The sequence below is a fragment of the Maylandia zebra genome, linkage group LG5, assembly GCF_041146795.1.
Source record: "Maylandia zebra isolate NMK-2024a linkage group LG5, Mzebra_GT3a, whole genome shotgun sequence".
NCBI classification, from domain to species: domain Eukaryota; kingdom Metazoa; phylum Chordata; class Actinopteri; order Cichliformes; family Cichlidae; genus Maylandia; species Maylandia zebra.
This window is the reverse complement of record NC_135171.1, coordinates 6,747,938-6,771,762: the sequence shown is the minus strand read 5'-3', so window position 1 is coordinate 6,771,762 and position 23,825 is coordinate 6,747,938. Positions and strand designations below refer to the sequence as shown.

The following is a 23,825-nucleotide window of genomic DNA, read 5'->3' as shown; positions in this document are numbered from 1 at the left end:
TTTTTACTAACATCCTCTCTGCTGGTAAAAATCGGCACCTATTTCTTGTATTTCTCCATGTGCTGGACTTGAAAGCTTCCTCTCCATAGACACATTTTTTGACTCCATCTAGTGGCACAGACTCGCTGTTGCTCCACTCTTGACTGTCTGACTGCAGATTTAAGAACAACGTCAAACGTCGCGAGGCAGTAAAGGTTTGATGTAGCTCTCTTCACTGAGCACATTCTGCGTCTTCACTTCTTGCCCACAGGACATTTAACCGCAGCCACACCTGCTGTGAAAAAAGTCGGACTGCTTTGGAGCGCTTTTTAAGTTAATACAGTTTTAATGGTGTTGACTTTGGCCTGGTTTTAATTAATGACTCGGCTAGAGCTGTGGGAGGAGTCCAAGAGCCCGATGATGTGCGTAGTGCTGGATTTGACTTTTAAGCAGGACAGTGTCAAGCAGGAAAGCAAAAAGAAACCATGTTTAGTGTTCACCACACAAACTGTCACAACGCAGGTGGGACAGGAACACATTACAAAGTAGGTTTTCCACAGTAACTGTATTGCAAAAGTAAACAAGGCGGACAATCATATCATTCAACAACAATATGTTTGTTCCTCGGAGTTGAATTTGCCATTTCTCCATGTCTTAGAAAAGTGAGCTATGATCTCCAACAGAATCGTCTAAATACAGAAAAATATATTTCAGGTCAAAAAGGATTGTAAATACTTGGTAGTACTGTGAAGAACAGTAAGGGAAGACAGCTACAACAGGTATCATTCACTGTCCTGGCACAGTGGATGCATTTAATAGGTCGGACATACAAAAATAAACCACAACAAAGCAACACACGTATTGTACAAAATAAAAACCTGAAAAGAGTGTTTGATCAGAGCGTTTCGGAGACGAAAGCAGAGCGCACTGAGACCATGTCGAAAATGTCCTGACCAAAATAACGTGGAAAAAAACACAACCCGAGGTGTGATGGAGGTGTGGACGCGGCTGCTTCGAACCATAATATCAACAATAGTAATGATAATCATGTCACATTGGAAATGGTTGGAGACAGGGTGTAGATAAAAAAGTTTGCCAACGTGGGTTCTAGTGTGTCAAATGTCCGTGGCGCCCCCCAAATACACAAACGCCTAAAAAAGAAAGCAACAAAAAGTAAAGGGTAAATTCACAACTTGATGAAATATCCAAAACCAAAAGAAAACAAAAACTCTTTAGAATTGTACAAGTATAAAAAAGCTACAAACATTAATAAATTACATCACTGACACATAAACACTTCACAAGGTGCTAGTAAAATAACTCCAAAACCCTTCAGGATACTAGAACTCGAACAAGAGGCTGGTCATAGAAACTTTAAGTGTTGCTTTTTTTAATCCTTTTATGTAATTTTCCCTCAAAGCTTCGTCTCTCGTTCAGACAGAATCACAATACAATTAGCTTTGTGTATGTAAGGCCATATGACAATAAAATGTATCGTGTCTTCGATTGTTTTCCAGGCAACACCTTTACGTCTAATGACAACATAATACTAATAATAATAAAAGTGAACCTCTGTTATTAAAAAAAAATACAAATAAAAATTAGGACTATAGTGTATATCCATATATATACTTTTATTCATTTATTCTTATTAGCAAAACCGGTAAAAATGCTGAATGAAGCCTTAAGGGGAAAGGATACAAAAAGTAGTAATTTAAAAGGCTATGTACAAGCTACATTCTATATACTGTGATGTGTGAAGCTATAAAAATGCAGAGATGCGCCTATGTTGTCGGTGCTGCCTGGGAAAGCAAAAGAAGAGAGAAAGTATCCCCATGTAACCGCAGACGTGACGTGGATGAGGCTTATCATCAGCGCCGTGTAGTGTCAGTAATCCTATGGCCGGTCCTCCTCCGTCTGACTGCGTTCGCTTTGACAAACATCTGGACGGCGCTGCCCGCGATTCGCTTTTTGTGCTTTATAGTCGCTCCTCATTTGCGATCCACGGCTCGGCACAAACGAACAAAGGTTCCCGCCGACAGAGACGCACGCGCGCTAATCGATTCTGATCAAACACGAGGACGTTGGGAAAGGAGGAGGTGAATTTTCCCAGTTCAATCGAGCGTGGCAATGATAAGCCGCATCCAGTTAGTAGGAAATAACCCTCAAAAACAAACAAACCAACAAACAAACAAAAAAAACCCTGACCCAAGCGCACATGCAACTGAATACATGCAAGGGATACTTTCACAAATCTTGGAATGACTGCAATGTAATTCTACTTCATGTTTTAGCAACCCCTGATAAACTCACAGCTGTAGTAAAATGAGACATGTTCTCTTAAAAAATATTTATAGTAGGTTCTGTACACTTTTAATATCTGAAAGTTATAAAGTATAAGTAGAGGCAAAAACCTATTTGACTGATGTTCTTCTTAGAAATTCAAAAATGCATGATTTTCTTCTTCTCCCATCTCGTTTCAGTCTTTTATCTCTTTTCCACGTCGTTGGCTTTAATCGGTGAACGGGGGGGTGAGGTTGGGATGGGACCCAGCTCGTGAATTCCCAGTCCTACGACAGTCCGCTGCATGCTACAGAAGGAGCTTTCCATTTCGATGGATCTTTAAAATCTTTCCAAGTCTCTGTTTGGCTGTTGCCATGCCTTTCTTTAGCCGCTTAGCTGCAGGAAAGACAAGAAAAGACAAGAGGTAAGATGCCGAGCCAGCTTACAACATTTTGTTTCCAAAAATGTAACAAAGTAATACATCCTGACATGTTCGCACCAATATTTGCTAGCTTAGTGGCCTTTATGCTGGAACATGTTCATTGGTCTAATAGCAAAAACATGTTTAACATACTCATACCCAACAGGAGCCCCACAGGGCAACAACAGCACCTCAAGGCGCTTTATATTGTAAGGTAGACCCTACAATAATACATACAACAATCATATGACCCACTATGAGCAAGCACTTTGGCGACAGTGGGAAGGAAAAACTCCCTTTTAACAGGAAGATAGTGATTTTTCATCAACACTGTCTGAACATGTTGTTCCAGACTTTTGCTTGTGTCCAACAGACAGTGGAAAGACTTACGCTCACCGCATACTTTGTTAGGAATGTCCGGTCCAGCTACGAAAGACAAATATCTAATTACACAGTCACATGTCACCACATGACCTTTTGAAGTTCAGTCCAAATAGAAAGGGGAAAGAAAGGTGATTTAAGTGCCTCTGAATGGACTGGTCTGAGAAACTGCTGACCTACTGGGATTTCCCCTCACAAGCATACAACCATCACTAACACAGAATGGCTCAAAACAGAGAAACTATCCAGTTGGTGGCAGTTCTCTGGGTGAAAATGCAATTCAGTTCAATCTCATTTAAATAGCGCCAGATCACAACCACAATCGCTTCCAGACGCTTTATATTTGACGGTAAAGACCCTACAATTATACTGATAATAATGCCTTGTTAAGGGCAGAGGTCAGAATGGCCAGACTGCTCTGAGCGGACAGGACAGCAGCAGCAACTCAAATAACCCCTCACTACAGGAAAGGCAAGCAGAAGAGCATCTCTGAACCCACGCCATGTCAAACCTTGAAACAGATGGTTACAGCAGCAAAAGACCACATGTGGGTTAGTAATGGAGTCAATCACTAATGTCATGTTTGTATTATTGATTGATTGATCATACTTTATTCATCCCGAGGAAAATTGGGTTAAGGCTGCCAGCCGTGCCAGCGCCAACGTTTATATTAAACATTATAACCGTTAAACACACAGGAGTGGCTGTAGCTCAGGAGGTAAAGAGGTCATCGTTGACTTTACCTCTGGGTGCTGCAGTCTACATACCAACTATACTTGACAACATACTGACCCCAAGCTGTTCTCTGACGCTTGTTAGACACAAAGCGTAGCACACAGTGCCTGCATGAATGAGACTAGTTTTACTGAGTGCTCAGGTAGAAAAGTGCTATATAAGCATTTGCATTTGTAATATTACTACTTTGCTAGTAACATTAGGCAGCATGCAAACTCAGATCATGCAGCTCGCTGCTGCGTTAAGTGTTTGTCTAATCAAGCCAAACTTGGCTGAATGGGCCACGAGGGGATAACTACAGTAAACAACAAGTGGGATTTGCAGCAGTGGGACTGTTTGTGCTTTGGCATCTTTCTTCTGGCTAATTTTAGTTAATGCCAGTGCGCCTGCTATTCTGACAAAATGGGCACTTTTAAAAGTTAATGCCAAATTATAGCATGTTGTGTTGTGGCCAGCAGAGGGGAACAAGACAGATCGTTTAAAATTCTGTTAAATAACATGTCTAAATGTCATTTCAATACTGGCGGGAAGAACCACATGCAAATGTAAATTAAAAAGCAATGCATTAACGAGAAGCTACCTAAAAGGATCCCTAGAAAACCTTTAAGTGAGACGCATTTCCTGGAGGAGGGAGTCACTCCCTCTAAGTATCCATCATTGGCAGTTCACAACAGTTCACACAACTGTCTCTCATTACAATAGGTTGCACTTTGCATGCTCAAAGAGCAGCGGCCGCCAAACCAAACTGTTATTTGCTAATTATTATTGATTACTAGTCCGGATGAAGCTTTAGAAATTGTAAAAAAAAAATCCTGGAAAGAACTTTCATTTGGCAAGATGGAAAACATTCATTTCCCTGAAAAACTGCTCAATTTAAAAGCCATTAGATATTCATTCATTACTGCTCCATTACTGAAAAGCTGCTACAAGAATCTCTGTGTAAAGAAGGCGAGTGATTCAAATTTATTCACGGGAAGTGAAATCTTAATCCCACAGATTACTAAAGCTTTAAAGACGTTACACGCAGCATTTGAAATTTTCTAACGAACAAATAGCCGTGCCTGTGCTTAAAGGGGACCTATTATGCTTTTCCTTTTTTCCTCTCTCGGAAACACACTGTTACATTGGCGTTAAATCGCTCATAACATACACTGCAATGGTTTAAAGGGAAATATATTTAGAAGTCATCACTGTGAGGCACAAAGTTCTGTCTGTTTCTGCAGGACCAACAACCAGTGACAGTTGCTCTGAGGATGACGGGACCATCCGTTGTGTATTTTCTTCTGCACACTCCACACTCTGTACACGTGCTCACCTTTGGCGTCTGCTGAGCCCACACGGTCACCCTTCGCCATGCCGCTGCTGTTGGTGCTTGTGGAGTTGGTGCTGTTGGGAGAGGACATGGACGGCCGTCTCTGGCTGAGGAAGACCCCGGGTGCCATGGGCTGCGGCCCTCCCGGTGACTTGACCGTTCCAGTGTTGAACTCGTGGTCTGTCAGGCTGCCGTCCTGGGAGTCCAGATTGTGCTCCGGCGAGCTACTGTCCTGAGAGATTTTCGGGGGCTCCTCTATTACTAGCGCCTTCTTTTTGGTGCTTTTCTTCTTCTTCTTGGTTTTTTGTTGTTCCTCCTTTTGACACATCATTTTTTGTTTGAGCAAAATGATCAGAAATATCTACAGTTGTGTAAGAATACAGTGTAAGTAATTTACCTGGTGGGAAAGCTTTGCTGCAGCCGCAGCCAGGCCTGTTTCTATGGACGCCACCCGGGCTCCATCTCTGGCTGGCCGCTCGTGTCGGGGAACTGATGGTCCTACGCGGGCTGCCAGGACATCCATATTGGGGTTTAGAACATATTTCTTTCATAAAACTCTGAAGCCAAGATGCTTCTTAAACAATGCCAGTGTTCACCTGTGGGGCTGTACGGAGTGTCGTCGCTGCTTTTCCGTTTCTTTGATCTCGATTTGAACACAGGATTATCCTCTTCGGACTCCAGCGAGGGGTAAACTAAAATCGAAACGTGGAACAGATTACTCACATGTCATGCATGTTAGCTCATTGCTGAGAAGTTGCAAAGAAAAGCTGCAATTACTTCAGTTTTCTGTAAAACGGAGGAGGTGGCAGCATGCGGTGCAGCTGTAAAGCAGCTGTTGACTGTCGGTTCACAGTGCAGCCATTCCAATCTAGACCTTTTAATATCTGATAATTGGATGATCAAGATAAAAAATGACCTGTTTATAAAAGCAGAGCAGAGTGCCAGTGTGCGGGAGAAGCTTCGGGATTTTAGAGCGAGAATGTTCGTGCTAAGAACAACTAATTGGACCAATTAGAAGTTCAAAAAGCTTGTAAAATAACCGTTTGGAACGCGTGTTAATTGCTTATTAACAAGCTAGGAGGCTCCAAACAGCTGTGTTTGGATGGGCTTCACAGGGAAAGCATTTTGCAGGAAAAAAAGATAAACTGGAGCAAAAAAACCCCAAAGAGACGCACGAAAAGTAAACATAAGCCCGTGTCACGTACACGTAATGAAAAGCTCCAGGCCAAATTGAGAAATTAAGCTCCACAAGCAGATACATAAGGGGCCAATTTGTTTTTAAAGCACCTGTTAGCAGCAGTGAGGATCAGACATGGCAGATACATTATTTTCTCATTCATGCGCTTGAAAAATGACACCAGACTGAACTCACAGAGCTCCGATCAGCTGCACTGTTTTTAGTTTTTGAATAAATCAGCCCTCCTGCACATTCAACTTTATTGATGTAGAAAACAAAACGAAACAAAAAAGCGCAATAAAATAATAGTGAACCACTAAAAGTACTGCAATTTAAAAAATATATAAAAATAATAATGTAACAAAAATGTGTTTTAAGGTCCTTTAAGACCCAAATAAATATAAATGATAAAATATAAAGACATTGCAACTACTGTGTTTTAGATTTATGCATTTAGAAACAGCAAAACGTGAGAAATCTCAGTGAGGGAGTCTTTTCATTTTTAGTTTTTCCAACAAATCCTACAAAATATGATTCAAAATGATTGAGGGTTGCACTCTTAAAAGTGTTCAACTGGTTTTGATGCCACGGACACGTCCTAAAATTGTCAGATTGGGTCCAACAAAGAGCACCTTGTAGAGGCAGAGCTCCTTAATAGTAAAAAAGTTCAAAAAAATGCATCTTCAAATAGCTGAACAATTTCAGAAAAATGTTCCTGAATGCAAAGCCTTTGACGATGTCATCGTGCGTCATCAGAAGAGTCGGATAATGTGAAGAAATCAGTGCTGATATCTGTGATCTTCAGGCTCTCGGGGAGCTCTGCAGTAAACATGGATGTGATTCTCTCACTGAAACAATTGCACAGGTTACTGTCTGTGGACACAGTCACCGTGCCTTTAGTTACTTTTAGGATCTTCTGATTCTAAATCCTTTGTATCAAAACTAAAGTCTGATTATGTCTGAATATCTGTTTTTCCACTTAGCCAAACAGTTATTCAGTTCAAAGCAATTCTCAGTCTCTTGTGTGGAGCTACTTTTCATGTAATGCTTAAAGACAATTATTGGTGCATTAATATGAAGGCGAACAACAGAACAGTTCCAGTACAAACCTTCATGAAGCTCGTTTTTAAAGCGTGTATTTGTTTACATTTTGCAAACCATCTCTTTGAAGCTAACAGACGCAATGACAACATCCTGATACACATTCCCATTCCTGATCCTGATTACAAGAATGTTTTACCATGATTAAAGTTATCCCACTTCTAATTAGAGAAATCTCTTTACGTCTGCTCTCCAAAGTCATTCATCCTACGCCCTTCAAAGCTGGTGGGTGTAATCGGGTGTAGCGCTGAGTGAGAGGTTGTTTGGATGAGCTGTTTTAATATTTTGGTTAAAAGGTGTTTTCTGTTAGAGTGACGGCTTCCTGCTCCACTCTGTGTGTAGGGGGAGGAGCACACATAAACATGCATGTTTTTTGGAGACATTTTTGAGGTTAATGCAATCCCAAGACTCCAGCATATGAAATGTTTACCTAGTTTCATCACTCTGATGGTCTAAGCTTAGAAAGACAGCCATCCAGAAACACTCTATCTTTTCAGTTCGTGTTTTTGTCTCATTTTCAGCATTTTCTTGGTTTCCTGTGATTCTGCCCAGACAATAGGTAGGTGTGACTTATAAATTCATAAAGTACACTGTAGCTGAAAAAAACACATCCTGGGTACAATAGGGCAAAACAGGGAATGCTTTGGAACTTGACCAGCACCAGTATCATGGAAAAATGACACTCGTTACCGCCGTCACCCCACCCTGCCCACGATGACAGGAAAATGAGGAAACAACAACAAGTTGGCATTTGTCGCTTACCGTAATCCGAGTCCTTGAAACACGCATCCATGTGATCTTGGTCGTCGTCATAATCTAGACTCTCAATACTGCTGCTCTTCCTGGGTTTCTTTGGCAGACGTTTAGTCGACCGCTTGCTGTTGTTTCCGCCTCCTCCTCTGCCGGCCTTCTTGCCGGCCTGCGAGCTGTGCGAGTTGTTCTTCGACTGGCCGTTGTTTTTGGCCTGGCTGTTGCTCCACGGCTGCTGCAAGCTCTCTGAAGACGACAGGTTGGCCATGGACAGCATGCCCTGAATGGCCTCCTGTGTGCTGGGAGATGCAGGTGGCTGACTGTAAGTATGTCAATAAGAAATACACAACAACACAGCCATTACATGGTGGTCAACACGCTGGCAGAGGTCAAAGAAAGAAAGAAAGAACTGAAGAAGGCTCTGAACCAGATCTCGGTGTAAGCTAGATTACAAACTGTGCCTCAGTGGAACAAAGAGGAAGGAAAACTGTCAAAAACAAATATCCTCTTTAAGACATCGCTCCCAAAATGAATCCACACACCCATTAAGCTATCACCTGCTGAGCTGCCACAAGAAACAAAGCGACTATCACACACCGCTATAATGAAGCTTCAGCCCCTCTTCAAAGCACCAACGATGTGATAAATTAACATATTTCATCAATGTTTTCTTTCTTTCTTTCATTGCTCATTTGTAGCTTTCAGTGTGGTGGAAATAGACCATCAAGAGCTCGCAAACAGCAAAAGGCAAAGGGAAGAGCCTGGAGCCACGCAGCGTTTGATAGATTAACACGGGATGAAACAAACACTGACTTAACACAAACTGCTGACAGAATCGGTGTAAACTGTTGCTCCAGCCGCTAGCTGATTTTTCAGCTCTGAGCGAAGCTGTAAAATTCAGCTTTTTCATCCAATTACGTCGCCGCTGAGTAGGCCATTTGTTTGTCAGTGCCTCGGTCCATTAAGAGGAGCTAAAATTCATTTACTGAAGGAAAAGGGGGTCCAGCGGGAGCCATTTAGAGATTAATGCTGCGCATGTACTCTAACTCAAATGAGTTTAGAAGTCCAAGTTCTGTTGGTGTTGATGGGAATGCAGCAGAAAATTGACATCGGGGTTAGGTTAGTCTACCTGTTGGTGCCGTAGTCGATGCCACCCACTTGCTTGCTGGCCTGCAACAGGTCCAGAATTCCTGCGGCGCTGCCGCTCTTTTTCTTCACCTTGGAATTGCGACTTTTGACCTCAGGCTTGGCCTCCGTGTCTATGTGCAGCGTCTCTTCATCTGAGGAGTCTGTGCTCTGGTGTTGAAGGAAGTGAACGTACAGGAAAGAGATATGAGAGAGACTTCAAGTTTCTTTCCTTTTCTGGCAAATGTTCGCTTTTCTTGTAATGGCTTCTTTACTGCAGTCTCACTGTTTATCATAGGACTGCCGCCAGAAAGTCTCAGTAGGAGGCCCCAGGGCACAAATGAGCCGTCTGCCCCCGTCAGCCCCCTTTTTAGTTATTCACTTTAACATAAATGTTTTTAGAACGATGCAAAAACAGGCAATATTGATATTTGATTCTTCTGCTGTCGACTACATTCTCATTTACTAACCTCACCCCACACAAAGACACTCTAAGCAAATGTAGGGCACTTGCAGCCCCTCAGGACTGGACCCCTGGGATATTTGCCCACTTTTTCCATCTGCTGATCCAGTATGGAACTACAACCTCGTTTCGAAGAATAGATTTGTGAATGAAAAACCCACATTTTAATGTTAATAGTGACAGTTTATCTAACAGCTCTATTTTAATGCCGCCGTGCTTTTTTAAAATTTCAACTTTCTTTGTAAAACACTACAGAGATTTAGGACGACACCAGCTGCTTTAGTGTTAAATTATCTTTTGACATCATTTCATGAAATGCCAATAGTTAGTGGGGGACACATGTGGACTGTCACCCAGCCACTTTAGCATCAGGGCTCTTCTTCTGTGGTTCTGTTCTATTGGAGTGTGTACAGTAAGCAGTTTGATACTGTCTTGCTAAAACATGTAAGGCCTCGGCTGAATATTTTGTTGCCTAAATGGCAGCATGTGTTTTTATTAAACCTGAACATATCATTTAGTATTATTGGTGCCTTCACAGGTGCACTCATGCTTCTCATGCCATCAGAAGGCAGCATGAGCAACACTTTCTACTTTAGTCTTTTGGAGCTCAGACGCAGAAAAGAAGGCAGAGTATCTGATTCCTTCGTTGTGTGGGGGTCTTTAAACTTCTTCTTAAAGCCTTGCTGGCTGAGGGCTTTCAGATAGTGATAATCTAACACTGGTTTTCAGTCTTGTCCCTTTGCTACATAGATTATTTTATATTCTCTTAATCAATAATTAATTGCATGAACCACAAAAAGAAGCCTTAAATCAAATGTCCTCCTCATCGTGATGAACCTCTTGATATCTTCTATTTTACCAGAAATGTTTAAGCTACTTTCTTTGCACGGCTCTGTCACAGCAGGAATAGTATACACACGTTTCATTTAACAGGTTTTTATACCAAATGCTCCCAGTGGATGGTGTCGTGTCACATGTTGTATGAACCACTACAATATGGAGTCATTATGTTTACCTATATCCAGTGTGATTAAATAAAAATGTTCCTAATTAATCACATTAGAGCTAAAATGTTCTTTGTCCTTTTTTCAGTCTTCTGTTTTCTCGTCCCAGCTTCTTTGAAACATGTTAAATTCAAAAATATAATTTTTTCATTAAAAAGACAAAATTCAGTTTTAACATCTATTTATAATCTTTCATTTTAATATGTATTTAAATGAGTGGCATGGCATCACAACAACACAGAATTTGAAATATCCGGGGAAACTGCAGATCAAGGCTGTGATATGGGTTCTAGTGACCTCTCATTAGTAAACTTGGTCTAGGCTTTTTCTTCCTCTTCCTCCATTCATGCCACAGCTCTTTCTCTCATCAGTGTGTGTGGCTCCACAGCACAGGAAGTCTCCGCCTCTGAGTTAAAGGAGCACTGCAGAATTTTTTCACAGTCTGTTTATGCATCACATTAACGTCATAACTGCTTAAGTTTTATGGATAAAACGCCAAAACATTAAATTCTCTGTTAAGTGCAAAAACTTTACATTTATCGAGTGTGCGCGTCTGTCCAAAGTGATTCCACCACACAGGTCGTGTGTATTATTTTTTGGAATTATTAGTATGCTTCATCAGCACATAGAACTTGCTGTAGGTGGGCAGTGAAAGTTATTTTACAAATAATAAATAAGTATAAAATATAAATTTTTACATTTTGTCATTCTGTTTGAATGTCTCATAAATACTGATGTTCATATGTTAAAGCTTAGTGTAAAATGTCATCAAATATAATAAAACAAAGGCGCAGAACTGGAGCTTACATCTTACTGCAGTTTGCAAAAGGACAACTGTTTATGAGAATCAACCTAAACAAAAATGTAAGCACTAATTTTGTATTGATTATTTTTCTCATTAACGGTGGGAGGCTGACGATTTTCAAGCTGGGCCTCAGTGTTCCAACGTTTGGGAATAGCAGATACAGGTGATGTCGTACATACCTTAGTCACCGAGGGTTGAAACTTTGTTTTTTTGGCTGGCTGAATAGGTTCTCTGATGTCTGATAAAACTAGGGAAAAACAAATGTAACAATCAGCACCATAACATCGGAATTAGTAACATTTTAAGACTAGTCTTCCAATAAGACTAACAACTAGGGATGGGTACCGGTATCCGGTACCATTATGGCACCGGTTCTGACATAAACGGTAGTAACCAGACCGAAAAGCAGCGCACATTTCGGTGCTTTATTTCGATGCTTTTTTTTCCCTGAGATGTCATACACTTTGGATTCTAGCCAATCATTTTACCTTTGCAAGCATAGTAGGCGGGGCCAGGTACGTATGTTCTTTTAGAGCAGATTAAAAATGACCAAGGCAAAGTGGTCAAAAGTCTGGCTGTACTTCACAGCAAAAGATGCAAACTCAGCAGCCTGCAACAAGCTGATACTGTGCAAAGGAGGTAACACCTCGAATCTGATGAAACACCTGGCGACGCATAGCATTTTGTTAAAAGCCGAGAAATGCGCCGTATTTGATAGCTTGCTGCGAGACCTCACACCGAGCACATCTACTGCGGGTGTGGTGCCAGTTATCGGACCCGGAGTTAGCAACATCCCCAAAAACCCGAAGAGCAGAGTCCTGGCCCCTAGCCCTGCCAGGTAGCAGAAATGATGAGGATGATGATGCAGCAGCAGCCGTTCTTCTCTGCGTGAGTAGCTTAACGTTGTTCGTGTGTAATTTACGTTGAGTAGGCTAACCACGTTATTACATTAATGTGAACTAGCAAACATCATCATGGCTACATGCAGCTGTCTTCTTGTTTGATGGCAGATACTCCCTTCACCCTGGCCAAAAAGGCTAAAATGACCAAAGAAAAAGTGGAAAACAGCTAAACATAAAACCTAAACAATACCCATCCCTACTAACAACAACGCTGTGGTAACTCGTGCTACCACAAGTTAGAGATTTTTAGAGTTAAAGTGGACACTTTTGTTATTCATACTTCGTCTTTAGCTGAATTTCCTTCAGCTACAGTCACAAACGAGCTGTATATACTAACTCGTGACAAAACAGGGCTTGCTCTTCTTTAACAACACATTATGTAAATGCAAGTAATTCGACTTGAATTGCCGAGATTTAGTCAATCATCTGATAACTATGTCATTAAAAAAGTAGTCATTTTACAGTTAGGTCAGCAATCAAAACAGCAGTGATGCTTTGTGCCGTGTAGGCTGATGTTGTCACAGTTCTTAATCTCTCAAACAAAGCTCTTTTTTTCCAGATGTTAAGCAAAAACTGAAATGTCAGAATGGTTTAACCATTATTTATGTACAAAAATAAACCAAACTGTTTAATGCATCTGTCTTAAAAAATCATTTTACAGAGCTAAAACATGCCCCTAAACATGTTTTTAATTTAGAACAGGAAATACCAGATCAAGAGTATATCGCTGAGTAAATCTTTGGCACTTTTTGATACATACGCATTGAAGCCGATACTCTGAAAATTGCCCAGTCTAACTTGATAATTTAAACAAACTGAAACACGAACCAAATAAGCCCAAAATACTCACAGGAAAGATCTCTCTTAACAGTGTTCTTTTTCCGTCTGATGGGGAATTCGTCAATCTTCAGCTCGCCTTCATCTGAGACGTACTCATACTCGTCTATCACTGGCTTGGTTTTGTCCTCTTTTAGGTTTTGTAATGATCCAAAAACACTTGAGTTGGTCTGAGGTTTCAGGGTCTTGGAGCTGAAAATGAAACCGCAGGACAATAAGGGAGTGATACGAGGCTCAGCCAGGCGCTCGCAGCGAGAAGTCCTTGAATTAGCTCTAATGGATATGCTGCTGATAGCCACATGGCTCTACAATCACCAAAATACACCACATGAGAAAGCTGGCGTGCTCGTCTCTTCAAAGACCTGAAGTCGAACATTTACGTGGCGATCGCAGCCATTCCATACATACCTCAGCAGTTTCCTGTGAGACATAGTAAAGCTGAATCTGTCTTTATTGCTTGACAGCAGTGTTCTGTCAAATTTGCATTCCTCCTCCATTTTCAGCAGGGAATCGGGTTTACTATTCTGCAACATTCCAAGGAAAATAATGTCAGAGAAGCTAAAAGTAATCAGCGTTATGTTAAAGAACAGAGAGGATGACAGATATCTTGGTGTCGCTATTTCTGGTTCACTGCATTAATGAGAACACTTCATGCCAATTTAAACCGACTCAGTACTTTTATTTCAAAGGAAAGATTAATTGCATATAACTATGTTCCCTCAGTTCTACAGAGCATCTGAGCCTCTCTTAGCTCACTGTTTTGATTCTAGCTGAAGTTTAAAGGAAATGTGGCCTCTGTCTCATGCCTTCATTTTTACACTTCAATGTAAATGTAGCTAACTGGAACTTAAAAAAGTAATCGTATAAATGAAGAAATGATCTAAAACTTGGCACATAAAGATTCTCAGTCCTTGTGTACTTTAGGAAACCTGTTAAACAATCAGAATTTAAAAAAAGAAAAGAAAAGACGCTGTCATTAACTGTTTCATCAACTCTTAAAATAAACCTTGCTGTTAAAAGGGTGAGTACCTCATGATGTTAAACCCAACAGGTCAAATTTTCTGACCCAATTTTCACTAAACCAAATCCACATAGAGGAATGCAGAACGACTGCCATGAAAGTCCCCACTGATCACACTGTAATTAACTGCAACCCAAGAACATCCATTTTCACATTTTCAAATATTCACTCCTCAGCTGTTTTTGTTTCCTACGCGCTGTAATCTGAAACAGAAATTTCACACTGCCGTGCGACACCGACGAGCTTTATAGACCTAACAGAGAAGCTGCGAGCCTCTGCACAAATGAACAGTGATCACAAGTGAAGATGTGGTTGTCAGTGACCTTGGTAAAGGTCTAACGGGGTCTCTTCCCCATCTGTAAATGTTTGGCCTGATGTGAACGAGCAGTGGGATGGAGGTCCTTGGAGGGGTTTAATACATTCCACAGCAGTTTGGCATTGTATTTTCCAAGAAACTAAAGCCCTCTAATGTCTTCCGTTCACCAAAATTACACTTTCTTTTTCTCCCCGCTAAAAACTTCCTCCTGTTGTTCTACAATAACGATACAACACGCTTTAAAAGGAGATGGGGGCATATGTAAATACTTAGATGGAATGCACTGGATATGGACATGGCGTAATTCCATTAGGTAAACTCTGGGAGGGCGGACGTTTCTGGAGAAGCCCTGATGAGGTGCAGGCCTCAAATGTGCGACTTGGGCCGCATCATTACTTTGGCTGATTGCTTTGAAGTGAAGTGTTCAAATCATTGTTGGATGGTCCTGCATTTTTTCTATTCAGCTGCTCAACTTGTAACCTTCATAGCTTATTGCCTAAAGAATTTCAAATGCATTGGCTGTTGCAGGCCAAGGCGAAAGTCTTCACCACCATTAGTTTAAAATAACAGCTCCGGTAAACTTACCTTGTACTTCCATTTCGCTTCAGTCTTGTTTTTATTCTGCTCTCTGATATCAAACTTTTCCACATTGTTCTGCTTTGACATTTCCTTCTCAGACATGCTCAGGACATTCTTAACAGCCTGGAAAATGAAAGCAATTACAGAGAAACATAACAGAACGATCAATCGGTGAAACTGTTCTGCCCTGCAAAGGCAGAAAGTGGAACTGCAGAAAGAGTTTAACTGAACTGTGTATCACATGTCTAATCTATAAAATCTTAATTCAATGCTTATACATACAATCATTTTCACAGATGTTATGTTACACCTCTGCAGTTAAAAAACGATGACCTGGTATATGACCGAGCAACGGCCACCCTTATGTAGACATAGACGCACTTCTTTGATTAAAAAAAAGCCTGTTTAGCATGTGCACCAGTTAATGCATACTAGCAGGGGAAGCTGTGCAGCCAGTTATATATGCTAACACTTTACAGCTGCCTGCAGGCAGCAGCTGAACATTTCATAGCATAATCAGATACAGAACGGTTGACCTACAATGAAACTAGAAACCATCATTTCTATAAAAAAGTGCTAACATAACTAAATGCTCACCTTAGGCTTTTTTGGCTGGTCCATTTTACTCAAAATGTCCTTTGCATGGGACTCCAGCGCAGCAAAACTGGAGGGTTTAGGAGGTGGTGATGACTCCTTTGCTGACTTTGCTTTCTTCTTTCCTCCTTCCTTGACCTTTGGCACCTTCGGAGGCTTGGGCGTCTTTGAAGGTTTGGGAGGCTTGGGTGGTTTAGGGGGTTTAGGGGGTTTTGAGCTTTTCTTTCTGGACTTCTCTCTGCTGGGTGAGGGGACATGTGCTGGAGACACGGCTTCTTCAGGCTCGGACTGGGTGGACAACGGTTCCTCAACTGGTACCTTAATTGGAGCTTCGCTTTTAATGGCTTTTGTTGTGTTCTGTAAAAGAAATCAAGGTCAACTTTTGACTTTGTAACCTGCCGTTAAACCTTCTGTGAGTTCATTAAACCTAAATTAGGATTTTGTTTTTATTATTTAACTTTATCACTGGTGTGATCATTTACAACACTTCAGAATGTAGTCACCTGGTACTGCATTTTATTTTCTACATAAAATTACCTGTCTCAGGGCTAAAACATCGACACAGACACACCTATGGGCAATTTAGAGTGACCAGTTAACCCAGCTCCACTAACTGCATGTCTTTGGACTGTGGGAGGAGAGAGAGAACCCACGCAAACAGAGGGAGAAAATGCAAACTCAACACAGAAAGACCCCGGCCTGATGGTGGAATTGAACTCAGAACCTTCTTGCTGTGAGGCAACAGTCCTAAGCACTGTGCTGCCCAAAGCTTACAGCACCTGGGATTCCCAGGCGGTCCAGGTGCTCAGGAAGTGTCATTTGATCAACTTTAAAGTCTATATGTAATGTTCTAATTCATTTCAAAGTTTTATTATTCAGATACTGGATCTATAGATGATGTGTTGCTGACATAGGGATGTTTCATATTCCAACATGTTTTTTAAATGACAATAATTCCATGTTCCTCAATATTTTACTAGATATTAAGAGCAGGTCGTTTGCAGTGCTGTGCTCTGGTTTTCAGTGATGAACTATGTTGGATTGATGCAGGGCAGACTGTGATATCCTTGGTCACTGGTGGGTTTAAAATCTGAGACACTGTAAGAGAAGGACCCTCAAGTCTAAACTGAAACTTATGAGAGAATTTTAGATAGAACGAAAGTTTTATGAATACCAGAGGAGAAGCTTTTAAAATCCCATCTGTGTGAAGAGTGAGCAAACTCTCTGAATATTCGATGCATAAAGTTTGTGTGTCTTGCTGACCTTTAAAATGAAAGCTAATTTAAATAATGCTTTAAGGTAAATGCAAATATTAGTGTTCAGATGCTTTTTAATATGGCTGCTAAGTAGGAGGACTCGCTTGTAGAAGATGTCATTGATTTAAGTGTATCATGTTCTTTAGTAAAAACTGCAGAATTCCAGCTTTATACTGTCAAGAAGTTACAAAGCACCTGTAATGGCAAACGTAACATGAGCTTATACATATGTATAGGAGGATGTAGTTGTCTCTGCTACACCTGAACCTAGGGACCCCCACCTGGCAAATCCTACTTTAACCACTGGGCTAACTGTATGCTCAACTAAGAGATACAAACAAAACATAAAAACACATTCTTTCTATTCACCATTTGGTTGCAAACACAATGCCACTGTGTGTTGCAAGCTAATCTTTTAGTAACAAGTTATCTGAACAACAGCTATTCATAGCACTAACATGGTATTTAATGCTAGATAAGCTAGCTAACATTTAGCTATCAGCTAAATGTTAGCTAACATTTAGCTGATAGCTAAATGTTAGCTGTTGGCTAAATGTTAGCTGCTAAGATTTGGTTTGCTTTTTGTTGCTACCACATGTAACAAAAGAATAATTTTTTGCCAAAAGAAAGTTCCAATTTTAAAAGTAAAGAAAAATTTAGTAAAGTATTTTTTATCATTGAGATTAGCGGAAAGACGAGGGCTTCATAATCTACAGAACATCAGCCTTCTTTGATGGCAATAAAATGTTAATTTTTCTGCAAATCTGACATTTGAGAGTTTATGGAGAGGCCTAAGTGGAAAGGGTTAATTTGCAAAAACCAAATATGAATATTAAGCTTTTTGATTAGCAAAAATAAGGCATCGTCCTCTAGACAAACCTCTATGGTTTCCTATATGTCATAATATGAAACATTAATTTCTCCTGGAGCCAAAAAACTATGAAATTACCACCTAGAAATAAAAATACCTCTGACAATCTGATCTCTTTGGCAAGATCCTTAATGAGTTGTGATGGCTTCATGTTCTCTGGAAGCTCATCTTCATGTTCCAGGAGAGCCTGTTACAAAAAACAAAACAAATACAAAAAAAGTTTCTAAGAAAATAGACAGATACATGACACTAGATACACTCTATTTTGTATTTAGTTGCCTCCATACCTGCTTTTTAGTCCAGGCTCTAAAGGCTCCATTGATGATTTTGGCACCATGTATCAGGTATGGAGCTGGCTGCTTATTCGCTTTATGTAAACCTACAGAGCAAAGAATGCAAATTTTATCACTGAGTGAATCGTGGCCTTTGAACTGTGAGCAGCTGGGACTACTGCAGTTAAAAAGGGCACAACGGACAGTGTAAATTCCCAGTGGTGGCGAGATTTACAGGATCTAACTGAAATAAGCCTTTGATCAACAGGAGAACAGCTGAGAGAAGATAAAGCTACTGCACTCCTCAGTGTACAGAAGAGGGACTCCCATCAACAGGGCGACTTTGTGTTTAGACAACACTGTCCTGTTACCTTAATTCAGACGTGCAGATCAACCCCAACACAGCCAAGCGGCATGTTAAAGCTCTTAAGGTGCAAGCCACCATCATCTTGCTGATTTACTCTGGATATTATCTTCTACTAGACCAGCTTTTCATGACTCACAATCCCTATTTATCTCACGCTGAGCCTAGCGCAGCTCTGTGTGAAACAAGCCTCTCCCTTTAAGGCCACCGTTTCTGTAAACCGACTTTCCTGTGACTGGCTGCCCCTCACAAACAAAGAACTAGTGGGTGGGGCTTCTGAGATTACCATATTGGGGTGTATTTCCTATCTTTGAGGAGAGCAGAAAATCACTGCCTGAGAGAGCCGTCTGAAGGATTACATGCAAATACACTGAACTCATTATTTGAAGCCACGTTCAATATGTGTGTCCACGACTGAACCGTATACTACATATGACAGAAAATAAGGAAAAGCATAATAGGTGGCTTTTCAAAAGAATAATGGCATATTAATGACAGAGCTTTATAGTTTGGAGGTGGCGTGCACCACACAAAATCACAATCTGGTTTTAACACATGAACATACACAGAAAATGCTGGAAACATAAACAGTTGGGCCACGCCAGCTGAAGGGAGTTTAAACACAGGCTTGTAATGGAGCAAGTGATTCTAGCTGGGCCAAACCTTTTGAAGCTAATCATCTGTGAACTCTGCGATTCACCGATTTAATGACTGAAATAATATTAGAGCATCCAGCTCCTCATCTGCGCTGCAGACATGCAGCCACATGCTGAATGTGCAGCCCAGAAAAAAAGATGCATTTCTGACAGTGTTTGTGTTTTCTCCGCATTCACGCATTCCTCTGGAGAAATATCAAGTGAAACGAGGATGAGTGTTTACATTAGAGTACCACACGCAAAGCCGGAGTCTATAACTACACCGACGCGATTTGAGACTTCACCTTTGAATCGTTCGAGGAGGTGTCGCCCCACATACCAGCACGCCGTCTCAAAGTTGGGGAAAGGAGTGAGAGTTTTGACCTTTAGCCGTTTTTCAATTTCATATGCCCTGAGGAAGATAAAAAAAAGGTTTCAGCTAAACATCATCACGGATTACTAACAAAGGATGGAATTCACAAAGTACTTCTAAAGAGGGAGAATTCATAAACAGAATTGGTGGAATTTGGAGCAGGAAAGAATTGGAAACTACTGAATAATATCAACCGAGGCCTTTAAGGTCACACTAGATCACCACAGGAATGTCTGCAGGAGGCACAGTGGATCACGTTATAACCCAGTGCACTAAAAACAAGCGTAAAGAATGAATGTGTGTGAAAAGGAAGGTGCCCAAACCTCATCTGCATCTCCACACTGAGGTTGTGGACAAAGTGTCCAGAGAACGCCAGACAGTCGACAGGTGTCAGTATTGCATTGATCCAACCTGAAGGAACCAGATGAGACAAGATAATCATCCAGTATTTACAAGAATAACATCAATGCAGCATTCTGAATGCAAACAACAACATTTCTTGCATTTTTATTGTTAAGGAAGTATTACCTGTATACTAGTGCTGTCAGCGCTAATCTCGCTAAAATGACGTTAATGCCATAACCGCATCAACGCGGCAAATCTCTGTTAGTGAGTTAACGCAGATCGCCCTGTGGGAGGGGCTGCATGGCGCTAACGTGTTAACGAGCTAAACGCGCTGATGCGTTGATGCCGTGCAGCCCCTCGCACGGGGCGAGCCACGTTAACTTGCTAACAGAGATTTGCCGCGTTAATGCGTCTGTGGCGTTAACGTCATTTTAACGAGATTAACGCTGACAGCACCAGTATATGCATGTTTTATGACTAGCCACATGCGATCTGTCCTCTCTGGTTTTAAGACAAGATAAGGCTAAAATAAGAGAGTCCAATTTTAGGCTACGTGGAAAAAATATCGGTCACTGCAGTTCAGTATCAGATCAGACCAAGTAACAAGTCCTAAACAATGTGAAAAGGAGAAGCTGCTGAAAGTGGACTGCAAAGCAGCTTGCAGTTTACTTTGGGAAGTGCACCTTCTGAGAAATGTAACTACACGTCGGGGCTGACACAGTCTGCAACTACTGTGATCGGCCTGTTCTGGACCACTGATTCCTCTTGTGCATTTCCAAATACTTTTTTTGAATTCATCAGTGAGAGAACAACAATAATCGCTTCAGTATAAAGAACAATAATCACAGCATCGATACAAGAATCACAACTGTCAGCAGATTCCTAGAGGGAGAAGAGATGTGAGGGAGTGTACAAAGAGCTGAAAAACCTGAGGGACAATTATATTTGCTTCTGGGGAAAAAACAAAAAACCCCGAAGATACAGGCTCTACAAAGATTCCCCGCACAAGTGTAAATCAGGCCAACGTCATACATGATGCACCAGCTGAAGATAACAGCTGAGCTATGAGTAAAAAGGGGCTCATACTGACTATCTTATTAGCTGTTACTTAGCACTTAGCTAAGTTAGCTTCTTTTCCCACATGTTTGCACTGATTAGGAGATGCTCTGTATCTCATTTTACATCTGTATAGTGACAATAAAGGCATTCTACTCTATTCTATTCTAGCTGCTGCTCAGGAAGAAGAGCAGGTCGTCAGCAGATCAGAAGGTCGGTTGCTTGACGCTCAGCTACACCTCAAACTACCCTTGGGAAAGAAAAAAAACTGGCAGGCATGTCCGCATTGGCCTTCGTGCTGACCGTCTGATGATAAAATTTACATCACTGAGACCAAAGTGGACTCACGGACACGGGAAGTGTGATTCCTGCTTGTGATTGAGTCAACAAGGCTTCTGTCTGTCCCATTCATTCATGAGAACAGGAAAAGAGCGAAACATGTTCAGCTAGACTCATGAGAGGAGACCAGCTCTGACCTGATGGGATGAACAGGGACTGGCCTTGCTTCAATGTGCATTTGTAACACTTGTCCACCTGGTCAGCAAAGAACATTTCGCTGTGATTGGACGACGACCTCCAGCGCTCGTACAGAGACAGGTTGGCCGAGGTGGGCTTAATGAGGAAGAAGATCTTTTCTCCCTGCAAACATAATCACAATTTCCAGCGTCATCGCCATCATATGAGCAAAGGAGTGAAATAAATTCCGTGTTTCCTGTCAAAGCCTCAGAATCAGTGCCGAATATATTTTGACTTCCCATCATCCCGACACACTTCTCTAACCTTGAGAACGTGGTACCAGACAGAGGCGCCACCGCACTCGATGTGGAAGTCTGTGTAGCTGTCTTTAACACAGATTAGACAGTATTTGGTGACTTTTGGCTTCCCGAGCAGAGCGTCATCGGGCCAGTAGTTTTCTACCCAAGATAACCGCCGCACAATCTGTGGACTCTCCACTATGCTGTTCATCCTGTCCCAGACAAACAGAAAAAGAAATTAGCACTGTGAGTTTTCCATGCAGCCGGCATCTTTAGAAGCCAGATCTCATTTTTCAAACATTGCCTTCAGGCAGAGAGCTAGTACCTCGTGTCAGAGAACTCCAGGTTGATGATGTTTAATACTTTCTTTCTGTTTGTGCTGTAGTAATAGTCGACAAACTCTTTGAGCTTCATCTCGCTGTCTGTCTGCTTCGTGACATCCACCACATCCACGCTGACATCGGGACCTGAGACAAAGGCCAGGGGTGAGGAAGACACAATAAAACGAGCTGAAGGTAGAGTAACCACCTACAGGCTAAACATTTTCATTAGGCGGAAAACTGTTTAACAGAAAATGTCTGCAGCACAGAGAAGACAAGAAGAACACGCGCGCCCCCTACTGAAGCGCAGAGAGCATTGTACAGCTTTTTGTTTAATCATGTCATTTGTTTTAGTTTTAGGTCATCGACTAAAACAAATGACATTAGTCATTCGTTGTGCCAACATTTCCCTCTCATATTCACACACGTGCTGCATTTTAAAGCCACAGCTGGTGTTGGCTTCAATCGTGTTTGTAAATGAAGATGCTCTTATGACTGTTAAAACAGGGGATCTGCACGCTTTGTAAAATGTTAAGAGTAGAAGATCTAATGTCAGCAAACGAAACTTTTCTCAGCAGTGAAAAACGCAGAATTACAGCAAAAAACATTTATAATATTAACATGGATCTCTTCCAATAATAATATGCATCTCCATCCAACAACAAGAAGCCAAATCACATTAAATTTTCTCAAAAGATAATAATCACAATGTTTCATGCAGTGAACTGTTTTGAACGTTTGGGAACAGCAGGTTTGAATGGCTAACAAATGCTATGAGCTACGCTTCAAGACGTGTGTTCTTCAGTTAAAGTGAGTGAAATTCCAGTATTCTTTAGCTGTTACTTAGCACTTAGCTAAGTTAGCTGTTCATTACACCAAAGACAGCTGGCTAACATTAGCTGACAACTTAGCAGTCCACCTTCTTGTTCAAATGTCAATTCTGACATGTGTAACCTGGTGTCAGCTGAAAGGTTAACGCTCAGCCTACACGTTCAATATCATTATTACTGTTAAATTACCTTTAATGTTACTACACTACAGTTTTTTGTTTGCATATTTTTGTTTTGTTTCTCTTTCCCATTTGGTTTTAATCAAGTATTTTGCAAGTACTCACAGTAAGCTTTGTGTTTTCGTTCTCCTTCATGGACTTGCATGTACTTGTCCTGGGCTGTTAGATATCTTTACTTATAATTCTTTTATATGACTTTCAGGACATACTGCAGTATGTCAGCAAGAGCAGATAAAGTAGTAACAAACAGATGCTGTTGTAATGCACCAGCAGCAGTGGCTGACGTTAGAAAAGTAATAGAAAGAGCAATAGCGGCTGCCTCAGTAGAAGTAACTGTGAATGCAGTGGTTGTTATAGAAGGATTAGTACTAGCTTCAGTTATAGTACTGCACTGAAAAAAAGGCCATGTTGGATTTACTTAATTCAATAGTGGACATTGGTTGCACACAAACGTTTTGCTTTGGCAGAAACTTAAACAACTGAGTTAAATCAACTCAACTTATTCATAGTCAATAAACCTGTGCATTTTGTGTTCATGAAACGTGATTGAAACATGTTTAGATGAAGTAAGTTGAGCTCTTGGAATATTTTAATCCTTCACAATTTTGTCATTTTATGTCAACACTATTCAATAACCTTTACCACAGTACTACTTGATCTCTTAAATACTACATGTTGACTTCATATTACATAATGTTCAACAAAGTCTAGAGCATAGGTGTCAAACTCTGGCGCGTGGGCCAAATTTGGCCCGCAGCCTAATTACATTTGGCCCGCGAAGCCA

General features: G+C 41.1%; 1 protein-coding gene across 2 annotated transcripts in view; it reads right to left on the bottom strand.

Moving 5' to 3' along the window:
- Positions 1–525: 525 nt before the first annotated feature.
- phf2 (PHD finger protein 2) overlaps positions 526–23,825 on the bottom strand; it is a 41,061-nt gene continuing 17,761 nt past the window's right edge. Inside the window, exons 5-22 of one of the 2 annotated variants that reach the window (XM_004559855.5) lie at positions 22,038–22,179; positions 21,738–21,924; positions 21,434–21,596; positions 19,880–19,967; positions 19,489–19,595; positions 18,200–18,291; positions 18,010–18,099; positions 15,789–16,142; positions 15,198–15,314; positions 13,684–13,799; positions 13,289–13,467; positions 11,716–11,783; positions 9,269–9,435; positions 8,152–8,438; positions 5,708–5,803; positions 5,509–5,618; positions 5,115–5,427; positions 526–2,658 (exon numbers count right to left, since the gene is read on the bottom strand). In XM_004559855.5, the coding sequence (XP_004559912.1) occupies positions 2,570–2,658; positions 5,115–5,427; positions 5,509–5,618; positions 5,708–5,803; positions 8,152–8,438; positions 9,269–9,435; positions 11,716–11,783; positions 13,289–13,467; positions 13,684–13,799; positions 15,198–15,314; positions 15,789–16,142; positions 18,010–18,099; positions 18,200–18,291; positions 19,489–19,595; positions 19,880–19,967; positions 21,434–21,596; positions 21,738–21,924; positions 22,038–22,179 (2,765 nt within the window). In that variant the 3' untranslated portion in view covers positions 526–2,569. Of the gene's footprint in view, positions 2,659–5,114; positions 5,428–5,508; positions 5,619–5,707; positions 5,804–8,151; positions 8,460–9,268; positions 9,436–11,715; positions 11,784–13,288; positions 13,468–13,683; positions 13,800–15,197; positions 15,315–15,788; positions 16,143–18,009; positions 18,100–18,199; positions 18,292–19,488; positions 19,596–19,879; positions 19,968–21,433; positions 21,597–21,737; positions 21,925–22,037; positions 22,180–23,825 lie in introns of both variants that reach the window. The other variant, XM_004559854.5, reaches the window with a different exon arrangement.